The sequence below is a fragment of the Poecile atricapillus genome, chromosome 3 (genome assembly GCF_030490865.1).
Source record: "Poecile atricapillus isolate bPoeAtr1 chromosome 3, bPoeAtr1.hap1, whole genome shotgun sequence".
Lineage (NCBI taxonomy): Eukaryota > Metazoa > Chordata > Aves > Passeriformes > Paridae > Poecile > Poecile atricapillus.
In genome coordinates, this window is record NC_081251.1 from 70,464,016 (window position 1) to 70,484,030 (window position 20,015).

At 43.0% G+C, this 20,015-nt stretch overlaps 2 protein-coding genes across 23 annotated transcripts in view; one reads left to right on the forward strand and one right to left on the reverse strand.

Annotated features, from left to right (window-relative positions):
- GGPS1 (geranylgeranyl diphosphate synthase 1) overlaps positions 1–16,275 on the reverse strand; it is a 51,702-nt gene extending 35,427 nt beyond the window's left edge. For 3 of the 18 annotated variants that reach the window (XM_058836301.1, XM_058836296.1, XM_058836298.1), the window contains exons 1-2: positions 15,345–15,398; positions 11,779–11,871 (exon numbers count right to left, since the gene is read on the reverse strand). In XM_058836301.1, coding sequence (XP_058692284.1) covers positions 11,779–11,845 — 67 coding nt within the window. In that variant the 5' untranslated portion in view covers positions 11,846–11,871; positions 15,345–15,398. Of the gene's footprint in view, positions 1–2,989; positions 3,061–5,215; positions 5,268–11,778; positions 11,874–14,265; positions 14,434–15,344; positions 15,399–15,475; positions 15,675–16,044 lie in introns of those variants that run through there. The other 15 variants (XM_058836305.1, XM_058836299.1, XM_058836303.1 and 12 more) reach the window with 13 other exon arrangements.
- Positions 16,276–16,526: 251 nt separating this feature from the next.
- The window catches only part of ARID4B (AT-rich interaction domain 4B), an 88,753-nt gene continuing 85,264 nt past the window's right edge, over positions 16,527–20,015 (forward strand). For 3 of the 5 annotated variants that reach the window (XM_058834829.1, XM_058834830.1, XM_058834831.1), the window contains exons 1-2: positions 16,528–16,777; positions 17,911–17,972. In XM_058834829.1, the coding sequence (XP_058690812.1) occupies positions 17,967–17,972 (6 nt within the window). In that variant the 5' untranslated portion in view covers positions 16,528–16,777; positions 17,911–17,966. Of the gene's footprint in view, positions 16,778–17,910; positions 17,973–20,015 lie in introns of all 5 variants that reach the window. The other 2 variants (XM_058834832.1, XM_058834833.1) reach the window with 1 other exon arrangement.

Here is a 20,015-nt window from a genome sequence, read left to right on the forward strand (position 1 = left end):
CCACAGCTGCCATGCAAGCAACAGGTATACTCAGCAGCTGCTTAAATGGAAATAAATTTAAGCACGTAAAACTGCATACTGTATAAACTCACTGCAAAACACATCTGATTAAGATATGATTTTAACACTAATGAACCAATTATACTCTTTAGCTACAAACATTGCATTCAGTCAACATTCATCAAAACAACTGTTAAAAAATACTAAGACCACCATAAAATGGCAGCAAATATCTAGTCTTGTCTTATTTGGTGGGTGTTGTAGGACAAAATAAGGACTTTGCTGTAAGCATTTTCTTGAGCACCAAGCCACCTGGCGTTCAGTGAACATTGTCCCAAAGATTAAAACTCAAACCCCAGCAATTTAATCCCTTTCCCAAGATATGACTGCAAGAACAACCTACTTAAACACTCATGAAATCAAAGGATAGAGTACTTACTGAAGGCAACTTCACACACCTACTTGTTTAAATATACTTTTGGTCAATTATCTCATTCTCAGTACTATCAGGAACATTTCCCTGTGTTCTGTGAATTCACTGGATAAGCTTATTCTAGTATTTCTCTTTTTCATATCACTGTCAGTTTCATGACCTCTTGGAACTTCCATATATATGGTTTAAAGAAAACAGTGTTTCCTGACTCTGTGCTTCTATCAAATTACCTTGAGAACTTAAGACAGTGTCAAAAGTGCTTCAAAGGTGAAGGACAGGACTTAAACAGTTCAGATATTGGAAAAACATGATTTTAGAAAACATCAGGAAGTAGCCTGAGAAAATAAAAACAGTGGTCTCCATGATGAAAACTTAAGACCCAGTAGAGTGCTATGTTTTCTTACAATCTACGTCTATCTAATCAGTATCTGTTGCATTATTAGTCCAACACACACGTTTATTCCACTACTTATCTGCAATAGCTTTAAAATTTGCTTGACTCTTGCTAAGCCATTTCAGTGACTTCTCAGAAAAAAGTTCACCTGACAAACCCAGGCTCTGACCTCTTCTCTAATTCAAGAAGTTGAAGTGTCTCAGTGCAGCACCAAAAGGGAACTAGAAATTCAGTAAGTGTTGGGAAAAGAGATCACTTGGTTGGCACAAAAAGCGATACAGTGGCAGTTAATGGTAGAATAAAGCACCAAGGAACAGTAGCCTCCAATATATCATCTAAAACAACATAAATAATCGAAGATAAGAAAAAAAGTCCCAGAATTAGTGCCAGAATTCCAATTTTTAATAGAAGAAATACAAATAGCTGGAAATTAATCAGTCTGCTAGACACAGGAGACATCTTATGAAGATTATGAAAGATGTCAAAAAGATGACCAGATGTGGTCCTCCAAACTTCAACCATCTTCCGTTATTAAAATTAGCAAAAATGCACAGAAGTTGTAATAATTGCATCATGATGAAGACTAAAAGATGACATGGTCTTGTTTTTTTCCTGCCATTACAGACAACGTAAGTGGTAAAGGAGACATTAAAGTATTGGTTTTCTTCATCAAGATAATCAAAACAAGTGGTCCAAGTTTTGAATAGCAGTTACATGATCATCACTTTAAAGTGACAGAACTGGTAATTTCTGTTCACACAGAGGCACTGCAGCTTTAGTTTACTATAGTGCTAAGCAAAAATGGACCACGTTGTCATGGGTGCCCAGCAAAAGGGCAGCAGGCAACATAAAAAAAGTCAGATTGCAACATAAAAAAATCCTAGTTGAATAGAAGGGATTATAACCCCTTGTTATAATCCAAGGGGTTCAGCATGAGAAGACACCCTGGGAAGCTGCAGAAACTCCATCACCACATTTTCAAAACTCAACAGTGCTCCCAGAAGCCTAAAGTAGCTACAGAGCTACAGCTGCAGAAACCCCATCACCACATTTTCAAAACTCAACAGTGCTCCCAGAAGCCTAAAGTAGCTACAGGGTTGTCCCAGATAACTTCCAGAGGCTTCTTCCAATCTGAATTCTGATCTGTGATATTAGATTAAACCCACACATACAATGCACAGGTTGTTGTATTATATGTTTTAGTTGGATGTTTGTCTGAGCACAAAGGATAAGACATGTCTAGCTGAAAGACAGAATAAACTTTTCTAGACAGTGACACAGACAGGCTGAAATATAGAAGAGTTCCTAGATGGAATGAAACCTCTTATGAAATGCAGCCTCTTAAACCACTTAAATCACTTTGCTACTTGAGAGCTATGAAGTGTCACTCTTAAGCTACCCTAAAAATGACTCCTTCACAAACTCCAAAGATACTTCTGACAACAATTAAAGAAATTAACAAAGGACCAGCTGGGTGTCAAAAGGCACAACCAATTATATTAATTCCTTACATTGCCTTGGACAGAAAATATTTTGCACATTCCGTATGCAGTTTAGCAAAACTGCAGTCTAACCTAAAAAGGAGGATGATTTTTCATTTGAAAAGCCAGTGTTTAAATACACAGCCATGCATCTTGCACAATTTGTCCAAGAGAAAAGGGAATGAGAATTCCTAGGTAATGCATCTCATTAGAAAGTAAGGACTATAGACTCTATGATCAGTCCCTCTCAGTTTTAGGTTTGTAATGTTGATTTAATTTCTGTCTTTGATATTCTTGTATCAAAATCTCAAGATTTTATTTTCAAACACTGTATTTGTGAAGTCTACAAGGTAACTGTCTAGCTTTTTTTGTAAATCATTAAAAACTCAGTGTTAATAACAGTTATGTTAAGTCAGTAACAATGATAGCTGCTTATCTACAGCTTCAAAGGTTGAACACAGTTGGAAAGATAAAACTATTCTAATAAGACATGGAAGCAATTTCTTTAGTATTGCATCACAGTAAAAGCTTTGCATTGAAGTTGTTTTCATGAAAGTTCACTTTATATTCAGAAATTAGTGCATTTAAGATTTCTGCTAATTTATGCTATGTAAGAGAATCATCTGTTACCAGTGGTCTTGGAAGAAAGATAACAACCTTTTAAAAATATTTAGCCAGTACCTGTATTTTATCTTCCGGAACATTCAGCCAGTGATTAAAGGCCTGTGACAGTTTGGTTCTCACTTGCTTACCTACAATAAAAATATTATAGGTATTTATAAAAATAACAGAGTTCATTATTAGGCACAACAGTTTGTCTCAACTATAGCTGATTTGAGACGCAATAATAAAAACTGATCAGTGTGACAACACAAAAGTGGAAAATGTATCAGTGCATGGCTTGTTTTCTCATTGAATAAACATCAATTAGCAACAGTTTCAGTTTTAAACACTTCACGTGAATATGTAAAGCACAAATGTATAGGTTACTATACCTAATTTTCACAATTTAATTAGTAAGGGGTCCTGACCATGTTAGTATCCTGTACAGATCAGCTAGTTTGCAAGGCACGTTAGTTTTAAGACTAAAAAGTTTTAACTATGATTATTAGTTGAAAGTATAGCTATTTGTTGAATATCTATTTCTCTCAATTTTTAGGCCTTTCTCCTGTAGTATTATTCTTCACTTGCTACTGTCAATCTGTCAAGCAGGAAAGTGACATTTCATACACTTACTAAATAACTCTAAACAAAAGTCTGAGCAGAACATTTTGAATAGAATAGAACTTTCCAAGAATTCAGATACTTTTTTTGTACTCAAGAAATCTACCCACAAATAGGATTTGGTCTGCTTTGGTAAAATCTACTTTGTCAGAGCCAGGCAGTCACCCTGTTTCATAGGAATGAAAGACAACATCAAATGACCAAGTTTAGTGTTAAAACAAGTTGTTCTGTTCAATAGAGATACTTTCTAAATGAGAGAGTGAATTTCAATAGAAGTTAGCCTTACGCCTATACACTGCTGATGTCAATTTTCTTCAGAAATTTGCTATTTTCCATGTATAAATATCCATTCAGCATCTAGTCATGTTCAATATGAAACAGTCATCCTCTATCCACACTGAGACAATTCTGCTCTGAACTTTGAGAAGCTCAGCTATGTATAATATCTTGGAATAGCTGCAAGACAGGTTTACAAAAACAGCTCTGTATATATAGCTCACATAAACAAGCATTTGGAAAAAGCCTTAAATAAATTTCAAATCAGTGCAGCATTGACACCCATGGAACCCACATTACTTGACTCAAGATGTACTGAGATGTAACTTGAGATATTCTGCAATACTAGACCTCATGTTGATAATTCCATCTTGCCCATAGCACCAAAGAAATGTCAACATTTGAATCTCCCCCTAAGGCTTCTCTATGACTGTGCAACCAGCATATATAGAACAGAATACTAAGTATGGGTAAATTCACTTGCAGTGACAGACCCTGGAGAAAGTGCACTGAGAATTTTTCCCCTTCTACTTAAGTCACCCCCAAGTAAGCAATAGCTTTGTGAGTTGGGCTCTGTAGCAAGGGTGATAACCCTCCTCCCTGGACCAGAGGTGTGCACCCTTGGTCTCATTTCTCAATGATTTCCACTGCTTCCTGTCACCATTGTATTTTGGTTTTCACTAAACAAGATTAACAAAATGTTCCTCTTCTTCTCCCCAGCAGCTCTATCCTCTGCTTCTGCCACATGTGAACATGGACATACACTGCCATTGGCTTTTCTCCATTTCTGTTTTCTGCGCTCAGTTCTAGACACTAACAGTTTTCTGCAGAAGGAAAGGATTGTTTTGTGTCTCCTTGACAATAACTGTTACAAATATCTGCCAAACTGTATGGTTTACCAGTCAAGGATTAACAAGTATTTCACCAGATTCATAAAGAAAATCACTCAGATAATATTACATTAGGGAATTGTACCTTATCTACAGCTGTTTATTGTCTTCAAATTATTTGGATGCAGACAACACCTGCCTTCTTTTTTATACTAGGCAGCTAATTCTGTTTTTCTGAATGTGCTTCCTAGAAAATACACTTAAAGAATGCTGGATGTTCAGCAACAAGCATTATTTCATCATGAGGGACTTGACTGCTAGCATGCACTCTAAATGGATTATAACATGCACAAAGGATTAAGCCACTTCAGTTCCTTAGTACAGACAGCATTTGAATTGTTAGACTTGTCTACCCTGACTAGCAAGGCTTCCTAGACACTGGCTATTCAAGGAAAAAAAACTTACCTCTATAGTGAGACATTTATCTTTCCTTTTATAGATGCAGACTTGCTTGTCTTCTAAAGGAACATTATTACTACATGAATGCCATTTTACCTGACTCTGAAGTCAGTCTTACCTGGTCTATGTGATAGTACAGCAATCTTCATGCACAATTTATGCCTGCAGACCTATTGTGATGGCAAAAGAACAAACCCCTCCAATACCGGTCTGTAAAGCCTGGATGCAGAAAAGTCCATTCCTTGCCACACCGCTCTTCTCCCCAAATTAGACAAGACAACAATACAGGGACACTAGAACAAAACTAAAAGGAGCACTACCAGAATTATCCAGTTTCCTCACTGTCATATTTCACCACTCTGTTAATTATTCTAAGCAGGCTATTGTAAAATTGAAGAATAGAGGGCTCACATCCAAAATTAGAAGCTCTACTTACTGTATAGAGCTATAATAATAGACATTACTGCACTAAGCTTTTATCAAAGCTCTGCTAAATGCATTTGGTTTAACCTGCCTAAGATCCCAAATTATTACCCAAATCAAACAGCAACTATGGAAAGCTTTTCTCCTTAGTAATGCTGCATGGAATAGGTGATAAAAATAGTCAGAAATTCTTTTTACAGCTAAGAATGTTAAAGCTTTAGCCTCAAAACAAATATCAGCTAGATTAAAGATGCTGTACTGAGGACATTCCCATCTTCTCTTCAGATGAGAAACTTCTCATCTAAAGGAAAGATGAAGAAAAAAATCAGCCAACTTACTCTTTATATACACACTTGCTCTTGTGACAGGGCACAGACTGAAAAACTACAGACCCCCATTCTGGACAGGCTCCTGGCTAGTATTGCTTCACTCTTGCTGTATTAACGTAACCACAAATTATGCCCTTAAGGCAGCACCCCACTTACAGCGAGGGTACATGAAAGGCTAGAACAGCATGGGAAAGAGCAGAGGCACTATTAACCTAGCCCCCATTACAGCTAATTCAACTCATTAGCCCAGCAGAGAACACAGCTTTTTGCTACGTTTGCTTTCTGCCAGCTGTATGTACTGAGTCAGCTTATGCAGCAGATCTGCCACAACCAGTACAGAGTGAGCAGGAGATGCTGAGGATCAGGGGAAGGGGCATTGCCCTTCTGGAGGAAGAAAGCTCTTGTATTACCTCAGCTGACTGTACACTTGCACGTTTAGTTGCATCCTCTGATGGATTAAAACTAAATTGATGAAGCCCCCAAGTAGACCTCTCCAAGCAGTTGCAAGAACACTACAAACAGCATAAGTGAACTGCAGGAAGAGAAGCAGAGAGCAAGCACATACACTTTTAACCTGTGCAGGCACTTGTGCCTGATTAAGGTCACTGATAGAATGCTCTAGCAGAACTCCTCTGCTCAAAATAGAGTTAACTAGTCCAGGGTTGTGATCCTGAGTTTTGCCTTGTTCCTTCTCACAATCCTGAGTGTCACTATCCCATGGTCACTGCAACTAAGGTTGCTTCCAGTCTTAATGTCCTAACCAATTCTTCTTTTTTTTTTTAAGTGGAAGTCCAGCATAATGCCTTCCTCTATCCACTCTTTCATCACCTGTGTTAGCAAAAGGTCATCAATTCATTCCAGAAACCTCCTGGACTGCCTGTGTCCTGCTGTGATGCTTCTCCTACCACACTGTGAGGTAAATGAAGTCTCTCATAAGAATCAGCACCTGCAAATACGAAGCATTTTGCAGGTGTCTGAAGCTCTCATCTGCTTCTTCCTGCTTAGGGGGTCTGTAGCAAACACCCACTATAATGTCACCCCTATTGATCTGCCCTTGGATCCTACTTAACCCATAAGCTCTCAACAGGCTCAACTGGCTGAAGGCAGAACTCCAAGCAATTCAACTGCTCTTTCACATAAAATGCAACTCCCATTCCTCGCTACGCCAGATTGTCTTCCTAGGCCATCCACATCCATCATTGCAGCACTCTAGCTGTGTGTTTATACAACAATAAAATTGTTGCCCTACAGTTGCATGCCAAACTACCTCCTCCCTTTTACTCCCAATAATGTATGCATCTGTATAAAGGCACTTCAGAGAAGCACCCAAACCTGCAGATACCCAGAAAAAACAAGAGCTTCCCCTATCAAGTTCTGTTCATACTTCCTTGTTGGAGTGCTGGGATGATTTGCCTTTAGATCTCATCTGTAGATTACTTACTGTCTTGTTCAAATCAGCCTATACACTTCCTCCTGGTAGTTCTTGCTCTGCAAAGATGGTCTCAAGTCTGGAAGAGCCAAAGCTCTGCTATCAGAATGAGCTGTGGAACTAACTTGCTGTTATTTGTTTATTCCTCCTGATGGTGAGAAGGGGGCTGAGGATCACAGAGAAGATCCACCTGACTTCCTGTGCCCTCAGCCCTCATTCCAAAGGCCAGTCTTGCTTGATAAGCTTCAGGCACCTCCTTGCTATATCCATTAGTGTTCAAGTAGAACGGCTGTAAGGTTAAGTATTTTAAAGGTGAAACACAACTTGGCAGTCCCTCCCTCACATCCCTATTGGGGTATTCAGAAGCAGCAAACCTCCCTAACACAAAACCACATGTGGAAGCCTCTATTCCCTACAGGAGTCAGTTCTGCCACTATCTGCTCAATCTCACCGCTTGCTGCTGCCCCAGGCGCTGTTCTGATGTTTAGTTGTATAAAACCATAGAATCATTTAGGTTACAAAAGGCCTATAAAGAGCTTCCAGCCATTCAGTGCACTGAACCTACTTGGCAATTGCACATCTGCTCAAGGAACTGGAATCTCTCTCCTGGTGTCAGAGGCCACCAGCCTCCATCACTGTGGGAGTATCCATCTCCCAACCTGATATGCACAGACTATTTCTGCCCCTCACCCCCGCTCCCCCTGCCCCCGTCAATATACTTGGAGGTTTCAGATTCTTGAATCTGTAGAGTCTTGTAATTTTTGTTATTTCTGATGCTGTGCAAGCCTGCTGACCCCCTTCCACCATTCCTTTGCTTGGTGACACAGGTTTTCCACAACTACATACCTTTAGGAGCAGGGACATCACTTGCTCCTGGCTAGTGGGTGCCCCCATGCATCCCTGCAGCTCACAACCTAGAGAGGTGCAGCCTCCTTCAGGAACTTGGATCAAGTGGAAGCCTCGGATGTGCCAAGTGTAGTTGTACCAGTGGTAGGGTTCAGGGCCTGTGGTGCTTAACTCCTTCACCAGGCTGATCAAGTTCAATAACCCAGCAGAAAAAGCTGAACAATAAAGCCAGTCTTGACTGTTTAGCTTGCTAAACAAGACCAGTAAAGACTGCGGCCAAGACCAGCAGGACAAGAATGGGAAGATGCATAGTCATTAATGCAATCAGAATCTTCCCCTTTCAACAGCAAGCTACTAACCGTATCAGTTAACCATTCAGTTATGACAACTGAAATTCCATAAACTCCTTAGCGCTGCAAAATCAGGTACTGCTGTTAACTCAGACTCTCAAAAAGAGAAGATTTACCATGTGTGTGAATCAAGCCATTTTTGAGACAAACCACAACAATCTACGAAAGTCAGTCCTGCACTTTATGATACAAAGTGACAGAATACTAGATTAAGCAGAACATCGCTAAAAACTAGTATGGCAATGTTCCACTACAATGAGATTTTACAAGAAAAGTTACCGTTTCAGAATCTATGTTCTTCTCTCAAGCACTAATTTCTGCTCAAGAAGGAATAAACATTAATTACCAGACTGAACATTAATTACTATACTAGCAGTTAAAACAGCACCATACTAAAAATACCTTAAGCCTAGTTGTTTCCCTATCCTAGCACTGTTTGAAGTCAAAGAAATACACAAGGTTACATTAAGTATCACCCTAAGACTGTTCGCATTAAAAGTCTTATTTCAGCAAAGGAAAGCAGAGTAATCCATTTCCTGTACTGAGGAATAAATCCTTAGCAGTTATAAAAATTTGTGTTCTTACACTATTGACAGTATTTGCAGGCTTTTCCCCTTCCCTGCTACCCAGGTACCTTAATACAGTTATACAATCTCTTTTTATGCAAACAAACTTTGATATGTACCTAAAGTTATTCAACCATAGGTTACTAAACTGCTTGAAGAGTTTAACTAGTCTTACAAGATAAGGAACTGGACTACTGTAGAGCCATAGTGTATACACTTGACATGCAGCCAAGCTTTCTGCAAAGCCCCTCAGAGCTCAAACTGATCCAACAGAGAAACAGCTTCTTGTCCCTAATGTTATGCCTGCTCACTAACAAGACAAGAGATTAACCAGGCAAGTTTTTAACAGGTTAGGTGATTGATACTACCTAACAATTTGATTAGCAACCTGAGAACCGGTACAAGTTAAGCAGCAGGAAAGTACTGCCAGAAGCTAAGAGGATGGAATGAAACTGCCTTTCAACAAGAGCCTGTTAGATAAGCTCAGGCATCTCATTTGAGCTCCACTCTAGGTAGAAACAGCATCTATAAGCCCATTTTTTCCACCCTTACTGAGCACTGGTACTGTGAGTACTCATACTGACTTCAAGACCCACATATGTAAGCTGGCTCCTACTGATCTGCACTTGGCATAGCTGACCTTAGGCAAAGCCAGTGTTTCAAACACAGTAAACATGGTTTATTTATGATTGTGAATTTTCACTGCTCCACCTGTTACTCACTACAAGCTTCCCACAAGTACACCACTTTCACCTGTCTAGTTTAAGAGAAGTTTTCTCTTTTGAATCACACCGCTACTGCTGTATAGAGACCAGTGTATCTTGTCTCTCACCTTCCCCAAAACATACATAAATTAACAAGAAGTCAACATGGTAAAGTGGACTATCAGATTTATGATACTTTAGCAGGACAGGATATAAAACACCTGTACTGCCAGTGAGTGTAGTGTTACATAAGCCACAGTACAGAGTTATTACAGTTGAACCCACAAAGTAAAGGAATTTAGCCACAGGAATCAAGGTGAGAAGGTTGAACATATATTCTAGATGCATGATTTAAAGTGGAAGGAACTGAAGAGCTATTAGTCAAGCACTTTTGCCCATAGAAGTTTTTTTGGGCACTTTTTGGGGGTTGTTTACTTCCTACTAAGAAGAGGAGCTTTTCTTCCTGTTATCTACAATAGCTCCAAAAACAATTAGCAGCTAAAGCTGCAGAGGTGTTACAACATTCCTTGGTAATGAGATAATCTAATCAAATAAAAAGTAGACTTAAAGATGATTGAGGAAAGCAAATTTCTTCAGAACCAGGGCTTAGAAAGCTCTCTGTACTATCACAGACTCATTTTCAAGGTAGTTCTCTAGAAAGACCACCACCCAGTTCAATATAGCCAAAAGGAATACACATGAGGAAATGGGAAACAAGCCTTCTGGCATTAAAAAGGTGCACAACTGCCAAATCCTTCCCTTTTCTTAGTTTTCAACTCGGGTGCTAACTGCCAAGTCAAATGAAATCACTAATGTTGGCAAGAAATTCCTGGATATTTTGTAGAGGTTAATAATGAAATTCATTATACACAGGTATAATGAATTAAGACTCAAAGGACCCACCCTACTGATATACAGCTCTTGTTGTAGATGTGCAAAAGCCACTTAGTACTCTGCCTGTGATTTATAATGCTACTTGTCTAGGCAGAAGGTCTTCTACCCTGGTCAGATATAATTTTGATCAAAAATATTTCCTTAATATTTACCCGAATTTTGTATCTTTCTTAACTCCTTCACCATGAAATATAAGCTGGACAGAGGGCAACAGGGCAATTATGCAGTAGTTCCAATGACAAAGTTGTTCCACTGTTTTTACAAAATTACTCACTTTGATAGTCTTTCTTACACTTTAGGTGTACAAACAAAAGTCACAGCAATCTGATTGTTTAGTCAAAGAGGCTTCCAAGGGGCATATCAACACAGTAGTTTGCTTCCAAACTGCCTCCTGAATTCTACTATACTGTTCAAGACTGGGAAACTTCATGTGAATGCATTGCTGGTGACCTGGTACTACACAAGGACTGCCTGAACCTCTGACAGGTGAAGTAATCCATAAATATGGACAGAAATTGGCCATAAGAGCACCTGTCTTTACACACATCAAGGAGAATAAATTACATGAGAGGAATGGGCCAAAAAAAACCCCAAACCAAACAAAACACAAAAACCAAAAAAACCCCAAAACAAAACCAAACAAAAAGAACCCTATAAAAAACTCCCAAAGAGCCCCATACCAAACAAAAAACCCTCAAACAACAGCCCTCCCCCTCAACCAAAACAAAACCCACAATCCACTGATTTTAGTACAGCAAGCAACTAAGGAACAAAGCACTGTCAGCCCTGAGTTTAAAACCAGGATGAAGTTTTCAGTAATTGCCCTGATCAGTTTTTAAAAGCAGTAAGTCAGCTACTCTAGAGAACAGAGTAACTGCAATATTAGTTACTACAACTGCAATATAAATACGGCAATATTACTACAGACACAAGAGCTATTGTACCAATTTCACAAAAAAAGGTGGTTCCATAAGAGGAAGAAAAGAACAAGTAAAAGTGAAGCTCTGTAAAGTGTTACCTTTTATTATTCTTAAATACACAAATCAAGAATGGAAAACTTCTTGGCTTATACTTCCCAAGACAAAAGTTGCTATAAAACCAATTTTGATACTTAAAACAACACAGTACAAAGAAACTTGCCTGGTAGTTGAAGCAAATACTGGTATGGCTCTAGGATTCTTTTAGATGTTTCATCCATCCCATCCATTTCTTTATTTCCTAAGATGTAATTCACTGTTAAAGAAAGTATTATTAGCACTATTTAGATTAAAAATATGCAAGTAAACAGTAGATGCATACAACTAAAGAGCTGACTTACAGGTTATGTGCAAATATTCCAATTTCGCACATGACACCTTCAGTATATGAAAGGTTTCCAGATGTCATTTACTAAGGAAACACATATAATACCTGCTAAATACAGTTTTCTTTAATTATTCATGAATTTTAAGCAAACTCCTAGACTTTGTTTACTTTTTTGCATGTACTAGATTGCTTAGGTGATGAAGTATTTAAAACTTTACCATTCACACAATGAGGGTCCACTGCAAGTCTTCAAAAAAAGCTCATACATACCCCACATGGCTGATCTGATTAGATCTCTCTAAATGCTTTCTCCATACATTAGACATTCCAAAACTGGAAATGTCTAAGAGCAGAAAATACACCTCAGACAAAGGCAACCTAAAGAAGTAAATACTTAATTCAGTCTTTTGATACAATTCCTCCATCTTTTGTTGTAAGTCAAAATAGAAATATACCATTTTCCTACCACTGTTCAAGCATTCAGACAGCTCTACACACTTTCCCATACACCATAAATATAACAGACTCTTATGAATAATCTTTTAGGATCCAGGGTCTACAGAACTCAACAATTTTCTATTGATTAGCCTCAATTCACAAACTTTTGTCATCTCCATCTGCATTTTTTTTTTCAAACTGCTTTCTGTGACAGATTTGCTATCCTTTCACCTCTAGCCTTCCTTGCTGCACTGCAGATGCAGCAACTCAAAACAATTCTTCTCATGTAGTTTTAAGACAAACAGCAGCAGTATCATAAAGTCTCATGCTACTTCAGCATCACTTCTCATGTACTTCACTAGAATCCAGCAAAGGATTTATTTCTTTCCTCCTAAAGCAAGTGAATAGTTATGTAAATTAATGTCCTGATTTTGGCTAGAATAGAGCTAATTTTCTTCCTAGTAGCTGGCACAGTGCTGTGTTTTGGACATGGTATGAGAACACTGTTGATAACATAGTATTGTTTCAGATTTTACTAAGTAATGCTCATTGTAAGTGAAGGACTTTCCAGTTTCCCAAGTTCTGCCAGGGAGCAGGTGCACAAAAAGCTGAGAGAGTATAGCTCAATCAGTTCCTGTCTATTCCCATTCCCAACTTCCACACCCACAAGCTTCTGTACTTGGGGAACTGACCTGTGTTAATAAGTATTTTCCAAGTTTAGGTTTAGATCAATTCCTTTATTTGCTTCACAGTGTGTGCTCATCAAATGTATTGGCACTTCAAGGGCAAGAAAGGCTATTTAACCAAATACAGTTGTCAACAAAATGCTCATAAGACTGCACCTTTTGGAAAGCTTTGCATAGTTTCCTGGCAGTGATGTGTAAGTACAGCCTTTCCATCCTATCCATGATGTGCCAGCACAACTACCATCAGGCTACACACTAATCAAAACCAGATTTGACACCTTTGACTCCTTATTTTGTTGCCAGCTTGTTGTTGTAACTGAAGTGCTTTCAACCAGCACTGCCACTGAGAGTCAGCTGTCAAACTATACCCTTACATATAAAGTCTCAAAGGACTTCAGTGAGGAGGTAAAATCAAAGATTTTCAGAGTCTACCCCCAGATGTTTTAAGCAGAAAGAATCTAGTAGAGATAGATATAAGGATATACTATCAACCTAACAACTCCCCTGTGACTATTATTTGTCAACAAGCCAGTGACAGAATTGAAAGTGCATAGCTATCCAGCTAGGCTGAGATGTTAGGATTTAAAGTCTTCTCCTAGAAAAGTTCTTGCCAGGCAAAAAAAGATCTAATCAACAAAAGTAACTCATCTCAAAACAATATAATTAGAATTTTCTATACTACTATTCTACCATTAAATGAAATTTTAGGTAAATCCTCACCAAAGGAAAAAAAAAAAAGTCTGACTATTCATCAGACAGCTACACACTTAACACATCCACTGGCACATAAACAGTGAACAGAACCTCCCAAAAACTTATACATAGAATGGGACACTTGATAAAGAAATGTGTAAATGAAATTCGTTAGAAAAGCCTCTAAGCAAAAATACCATGATATCAGATATGTAATATTACTGCTCTTTTCACAAAATTATCACATACGGCACACTTGGGAAATGCTTGATCTTAAGGGTTTCCGGCCGAGGTGACTGACCGATTTGTTACGGAAGTTACACTGTTGCACCGAGAAAGACTTTTCAGTGATTTAGACACAAGATCTCAAGTCACCATCTCCCAAGAAAACGTAAAAGCCAGCAGTTAAACAAAAAATGAAAGGGAACGTAAAGCCTTTTGTTAGTGAAAGAATTGATTACATCGATGCTTATTCATAGGATTAAAGCAGTTAAGGCCATTTTACCTTTTAAACCAGCACACAAACTTGCTGCATTTCAATTCATTTGCATGACAAAGTTAATTTTCCAGTTATTTCTCAGTATCTTCACAAAGGCATAAAGAACAGCCACACACAATGGAGAGCCCACACAGCCGTCTTTTGGACTGCATCAAACCTTATCTCCGATGACCTCTTTGAAAACACACATGACAAACATAAGATGGTGACGTGGGCCTCCAAGATGTGGAACTACTCTAAAGCTATACTTGAAGCTGTGATCTGTGTCTAGGACCTTTCTAGAGAGGATGAAAGCAGATGAGCAATGATAATTAATTCTAGGTGAAGTGTCAAGAAAAAAGTTTCCCTTTGGAATTTTGCAAAACAGCTTCTCACACTATCCTGTTTCATCCCACTCTGCAGAATCTTCTTCTCCTCCCAAATAGAGGGAGTATAATAGTCTGAAATAGTCCTGGCTAAATATACAGATGGTATTTTAAGAAGTATCATCATCTCAGGGGCTGCAGTCAAAGTGCAATTACAGAAAAAATAAAAGATAAATATATATAAAATAACAAAGAAAAGAGCTGCAGTATAAAATGAACCATTCAGAAAGTTCTCAAAACAGCTCCATCACAGAATTCAGTGCACTGAGGCACTAACTTCGTTGCAACCACTGGGGGGAAGAAGCCCCAGATAGGGGGAGTAGGTATGAGAAGGAGTTTCAAAAGGAATACACAGAAAACATAGTGAATATGTATTTTTTTAAACAGAGACTACCAGAAGTCTTAATCCAAATGCAACTGGGACACCAGTCCGCATTACCATTCTAATTAGCAGAGTCGTGTTTATAATCCCTCCTAGGCTGACACCAAACAACACCTCGCATTCAAGCTGCAGGCAGGCAAGCTTCCCACAGGTGGAAGGGCAGTCACAGACCACACATTTTCCCCGAAGATGCAGCTAAGTAAACAATAGCTTTCCATAGCCGCCACTCCAACACTAAGGCCAGAACGGCATGAGCATACTACTCCTGGGATCGCGGCTCATTTTAATGGGATTTCCAGGAAAAACTGAGCACGAACGCCGCAGAAGCTGGACAATACCTGGGCGGCCGAAGTCCCCGCAGGCAGACGGGGCCGGGGTCTCTGAGCTGCGGGCTGACCCGAACACAGAACATGAATCGGCAAAACGCGCGACAGCCGCTCGAGCGCTGCGTTACGCGCTTGAAACTCACAATTCACAGAGAACACGAAGTTGCTGCCGCCCTGTCTGCAGCTGCCAAACTCCCGCCACAGCCAGACCGAGGGAAATAAGGCTCATTTTTTTCGGAGTTCAACGCGACAGGCGCAGCCTTCTCAGCTGCCTCCATAACTCCAGGACGAGCAGGCCCAGCTCTTCAGCGCCATTTTAGGAGATCGAGAATCGAGGACGCATCGCTCCCCCCGCCCGCCGTCCCCCCCCCCCCCCATTTTCTGACCGGCGCTGTCGGGCTCAGCCACCAGGGCCGGGAAGCGCCGCCCGCCGCCAGCCCAGCGGAGCCCTGGCCCCGGAGCGCTCTGTCAGTCACTCCGCCCGCCCCGGCGGCCGCCGGCACCACCCAGAACTACCGGCGGCCCCCTTTCCCCGGCCCCTTCCCGGGTAGCGTACAAGCCCCTCCTGGGCGAGGCGGGGCGGCCGCAGGACCCGCTCCCCCGCAGCCGGGCTCGGACCAGCCCCTCTAAGCGGGGCGCTCCCTCTCTCTCCGCCGCCCAGATGCCAGCGCTCCCCCCAGCCACAACCAGTTAATAGAGCAGGCGACCTCACCTCCCCTCGCCGCGTCCTTCGCCGGAGCCGCGCCTCCGAGCAGCCGCCGCTCCGGGAGTGGCGGCGCTGGTGGCGGCAAAGCCCAAAGCAGGAGCGCCGCCCCCCTCCTTCCTTCCGCCCCGCCGGGCGCCACCTTCCCCTCCTGGGGGGAAAATGCGCCACCGAGCGCCCCCCGCGCACGCGCAGGCCCCGCCCCATGGCTCGTTAGCATTCACTGGAGGGCCCCGCCCCCCCGCTTGCGATGTACTCTGGGAGTTGTAGTCCGCTAAGCCGCGCAGCGCTGTCAGGCGGAAATGCTGCGAGCAGCGAGTAAGAACAGCGTTCCCCGTGAGCACCCTCGGCGCCGAGTCTCAGTTTCCATAGAAGTGGAGAAGAATGATGTCAGTATTTCCGACGCGAAGGCCAATGGGACCAGGGGGCGGGCGGGCCCTGAGAGGCACAGCCCAATGAGGGAGGTGGAGGAGGGGGCGTGGCCGTTCCCCTTCGCCCGTCAGTCAGTCATCGGTGCGGGAGGGGGAGGGGGACCGAGCCGAGCAGTCACCGCCGCCGGGGCCGCGCAGGACGGATCGGCCCCTCCGCGCGCCGTGCGGGGCCGCCGCCAGCGGAGCCGCTGCAGCAGCGTCGAGCGGGGCTCGGGGTGCCCGGAGCTGAGAGGAGCCTTCGCCCAGTTCCCTTCCGTGCCCTCCGCCTCGGGCCGGGGGAGTAGCGGGCGGGCGGTCGCCGCGGAACAAAGGTGAGGGCGCCGAGCCCGGAGAAGGAGCCCCCGTGCTCCGCCGGCGGCGGGCGGAGAGGCGGCGAGGGGCCCCGTGGGGGCGCGGGGCCGGGCGTGCGGCGGCGAGGGAGGGAGGGGGGCGCTTGTTTTTCTCCTGGTAGCGAGACTGCGGCGGGACTCGCCGTTGCTTCTTCTTCCCCCCCCCCCGCCCCAGACACCCAGTGGCGGCCCGGGGGGGAGGGACCGGCGGCTTCTCCTCCAGCTCCTCTGCCGGAGGGACGGAGCCCCCTCCTCCACACTCAACGCAGACACACGCTCCGTGTCCCCGCCGAGCAGGTCGGGCCCCTTTCTCCCCGCCCCCCTCCCTTCCTCCCTCCCCGCTCCCTTCTTTTCTTCGTCTTCTTCCTTTTCTTCCCCTCCTCCGCCGCCTCCTGCCTGCCCTCCCTCCCTCCCCCCGCCCGGACCCGCTGCGCCGAGCCGGGGAGTTGCGGCTGTTGCTGCCGAAACTCCTGCGGCGGAGTCAGCGCTTTCCTTTATTGAGGGGGGGAGACAGAGGGAGGAGGAGCCGCCGCGATCCGGAGCCGCAGCCCCTACAAAAGCGTGTGTGTGTGTGTGTGTGTATGTGTGTCGGGGGTGGGGGGGACTGCTCCCGACACCCCGCTCCCCCGCCGCGCACACGGGCACTCTTCCTCGTACAATGGAGGAAGAGCCTCTCTCCCTCCTTCTATCCTCTCTCCCGCTCCCCGCGGTAAAGCGAGGAGGGGGGTGTTCTCTGCGCTGGGACCCCCGCGGGTGCCCTCCCGCCGCTCGGTGCCCGGGGAAGGGGCGCAGCGCCCCGGGGAGGCGGCCGGGGCGCCTCCCCCCTCCCGCGGCAGCCGGGGGTGGGTTGTTGTTGTGGCAAGTTTCTCCTCCTCTGACAGAAATGGCGTCAATGGCAGCGAGTGTAGGGGAAGCCGCGGCGTGTGGGAGCCGGGGGGGGAAACAGCGGCCGAGGAGAGAGGGAAGGGGGTTAGCCGCGGGAGCAGGGGGGATCCAAGGAAGGAAAGGGGTAGTTTCGGGAGGAGCCCGGCGCCCCCACCCGATCCTTGGCTCCCCTCCCCCCGCCCGGTGCGAGCGGCTGGTGCGGTGCCTTAGCGCTTTGTTTTAAATTCCAGGTCCAGCCTCGGCCGCTCAGCCACGATCGAGGCTTTTACCGCAGCCTGAGCTCATCATGAAGGTAAAACACTCGCTCGTGTGCCTGGGAGGGGAAAGGAGGGAGGGTTGCATGGAGAAATGCTGTCCTATCTGTCAGTCTTATCTGTCCCGACCCCGGTGCGAGGCTCGGTGCTGGTGCAGATCCAGACTGCGGGCAGCTTCGCCCCCACTGCCGTGTTTCGGTGCCTTGGCTCGTTTGCTGATCGTGGGGCGGGCTTTGCTCCGCCGCGTTATGCTGGGGGAAGCTGTAAGTTCCCCGAGCAGGGGCTGTTCTCCTTCAGAAACATTGTTTGTAGGAGAATAAGGACATGGCTGCCTGGGCTGAGCTTGCTTCATGGAGGAGCAGGGCACAGTCACCCTGCTCGAGAAAGTAACGTTGTGGGGGAAATGCTGGCTCTACAACATTGTTTACTTGAATAGAGGTTAGATTTACTTACTTTCTATTCGTCAATAGGAGTTTTGTTGAATGAATAATCTTGATGTGATCGGGGAGGGTGCATGTAAGAGATTCTCTGCAGTGAAATGATTGCTGTAAGGTGCGGAAAGATTTTCAAACAGGTTCTTCTAATTTTCCTCTCGGTGCCTTGTAGTATTCATGTGCCTCACTCTCATGCATTTTCCTCCTCTTAGACCTTTCTAGACTGTTTATGTTTGGTATATTATGCAAGCTTTATGGAAAAAAAGATCCTATCGGTGGAATAGTATGATTTCTTCTGTGTGTGGCCAAGACCTGTGTATCTAAAAGTAGTTTTTAACAGCTGCATTTGTTAGGGTGTTTTTTTTTACCGTTTTGCTGATACGTCTTGCTCAAACTGCCACTTAGGTTACCATCACCCCCATTTAATTCAGCTCCCGGTCCTGCTGGGTAGCAGTAAATCTCATTTCAAAATACTGTAAATCTCATAAGAAACAATTGTTATAAACCTGTGATGCATCAATTCTTTGGTTTTTTGTTAATAAAAAAGAGCAGTCCGTATGTGGGTTCTTCCACTATCAGAGTTTTTGCCTACTGTCTGTGAATGAGTATTATGTAAAACGTGTACCCAGTACTATATTCACTGCTGGAACTGGGAAATGAAATAGACTCTTTTAATTTCTAGATTGATCTGAGTTGCCAAGCAGCAAAGTTTTTATGTATAGCTGTTAAAGATTTAGGTTTTTTTTTTACTTTGGTGACTTTATGACAGTATTTTTTAAAAATCTTGTTTTAATTGCCCTATGATTTTTCTCTAGAAAGTGCTAAGATCTAAAATGCTGCACATGTCTGTCTTATTAAAAGTAAACTATTTATGAATTTACAACAACAGGCTGTTGAAGTTGTATGATAGGGAGCTTTCCAAATGTGGCTCATTGCCTGGTGGGGATACAGGAGATGGAAGCAAGATAAATAGGAGGCAGTATAGGGAGCTTTTTTCCCCAGAAGGAAAAAACACTTATTTAAATGGCAGTTAAATTTACATACATTTCTAATATTCTTTTTCAATGTAAACAAATCTTACAGTTACCATAGAGATTAGGTTCAGATACTGTGGTTTTTGGAGCCGTATTAATATGTAGATAGACAGTTGGGAGCATGAGGAGGTCAGATCACAAGTAGAGCGCAAAGTGTTCTGTGAAATAGTGATATAGATCCACTTCAGGCTGAATTGAATGTATAGCAGATGATTAAATATAGAGTAACAAACACAAAAATGTGTTAATAGACCCGTATTTTTTTTGAAAACTCTCACAGCTTACTTATTCTTCAGTAAGGTTTGTGCTACTATTGTGTGTTTATTTTTGAAGTTGGGATAAATTCTGTCGAGTGTGTTAAGTCTGTAATTTTTGCAATTTGTGCGTGTGTATAGTGTTAAACTTAACATGTGCTTGAGATAACTCCAGTATTTTATTTACTGTGTGCTGTAGTGTTAAGGGAGGTTAATCTGTAAGTCATTACTTTGAAGCTTTAGCTATTACAGGGAAACTTTTAACAGAATTGTGGTTCCAAAGAAATTTCTGAGATTCAACAACCTAACCAAGATTATGGGAGTGATACAGTGCATCAGTCCTGGCTGACTTAAATTTG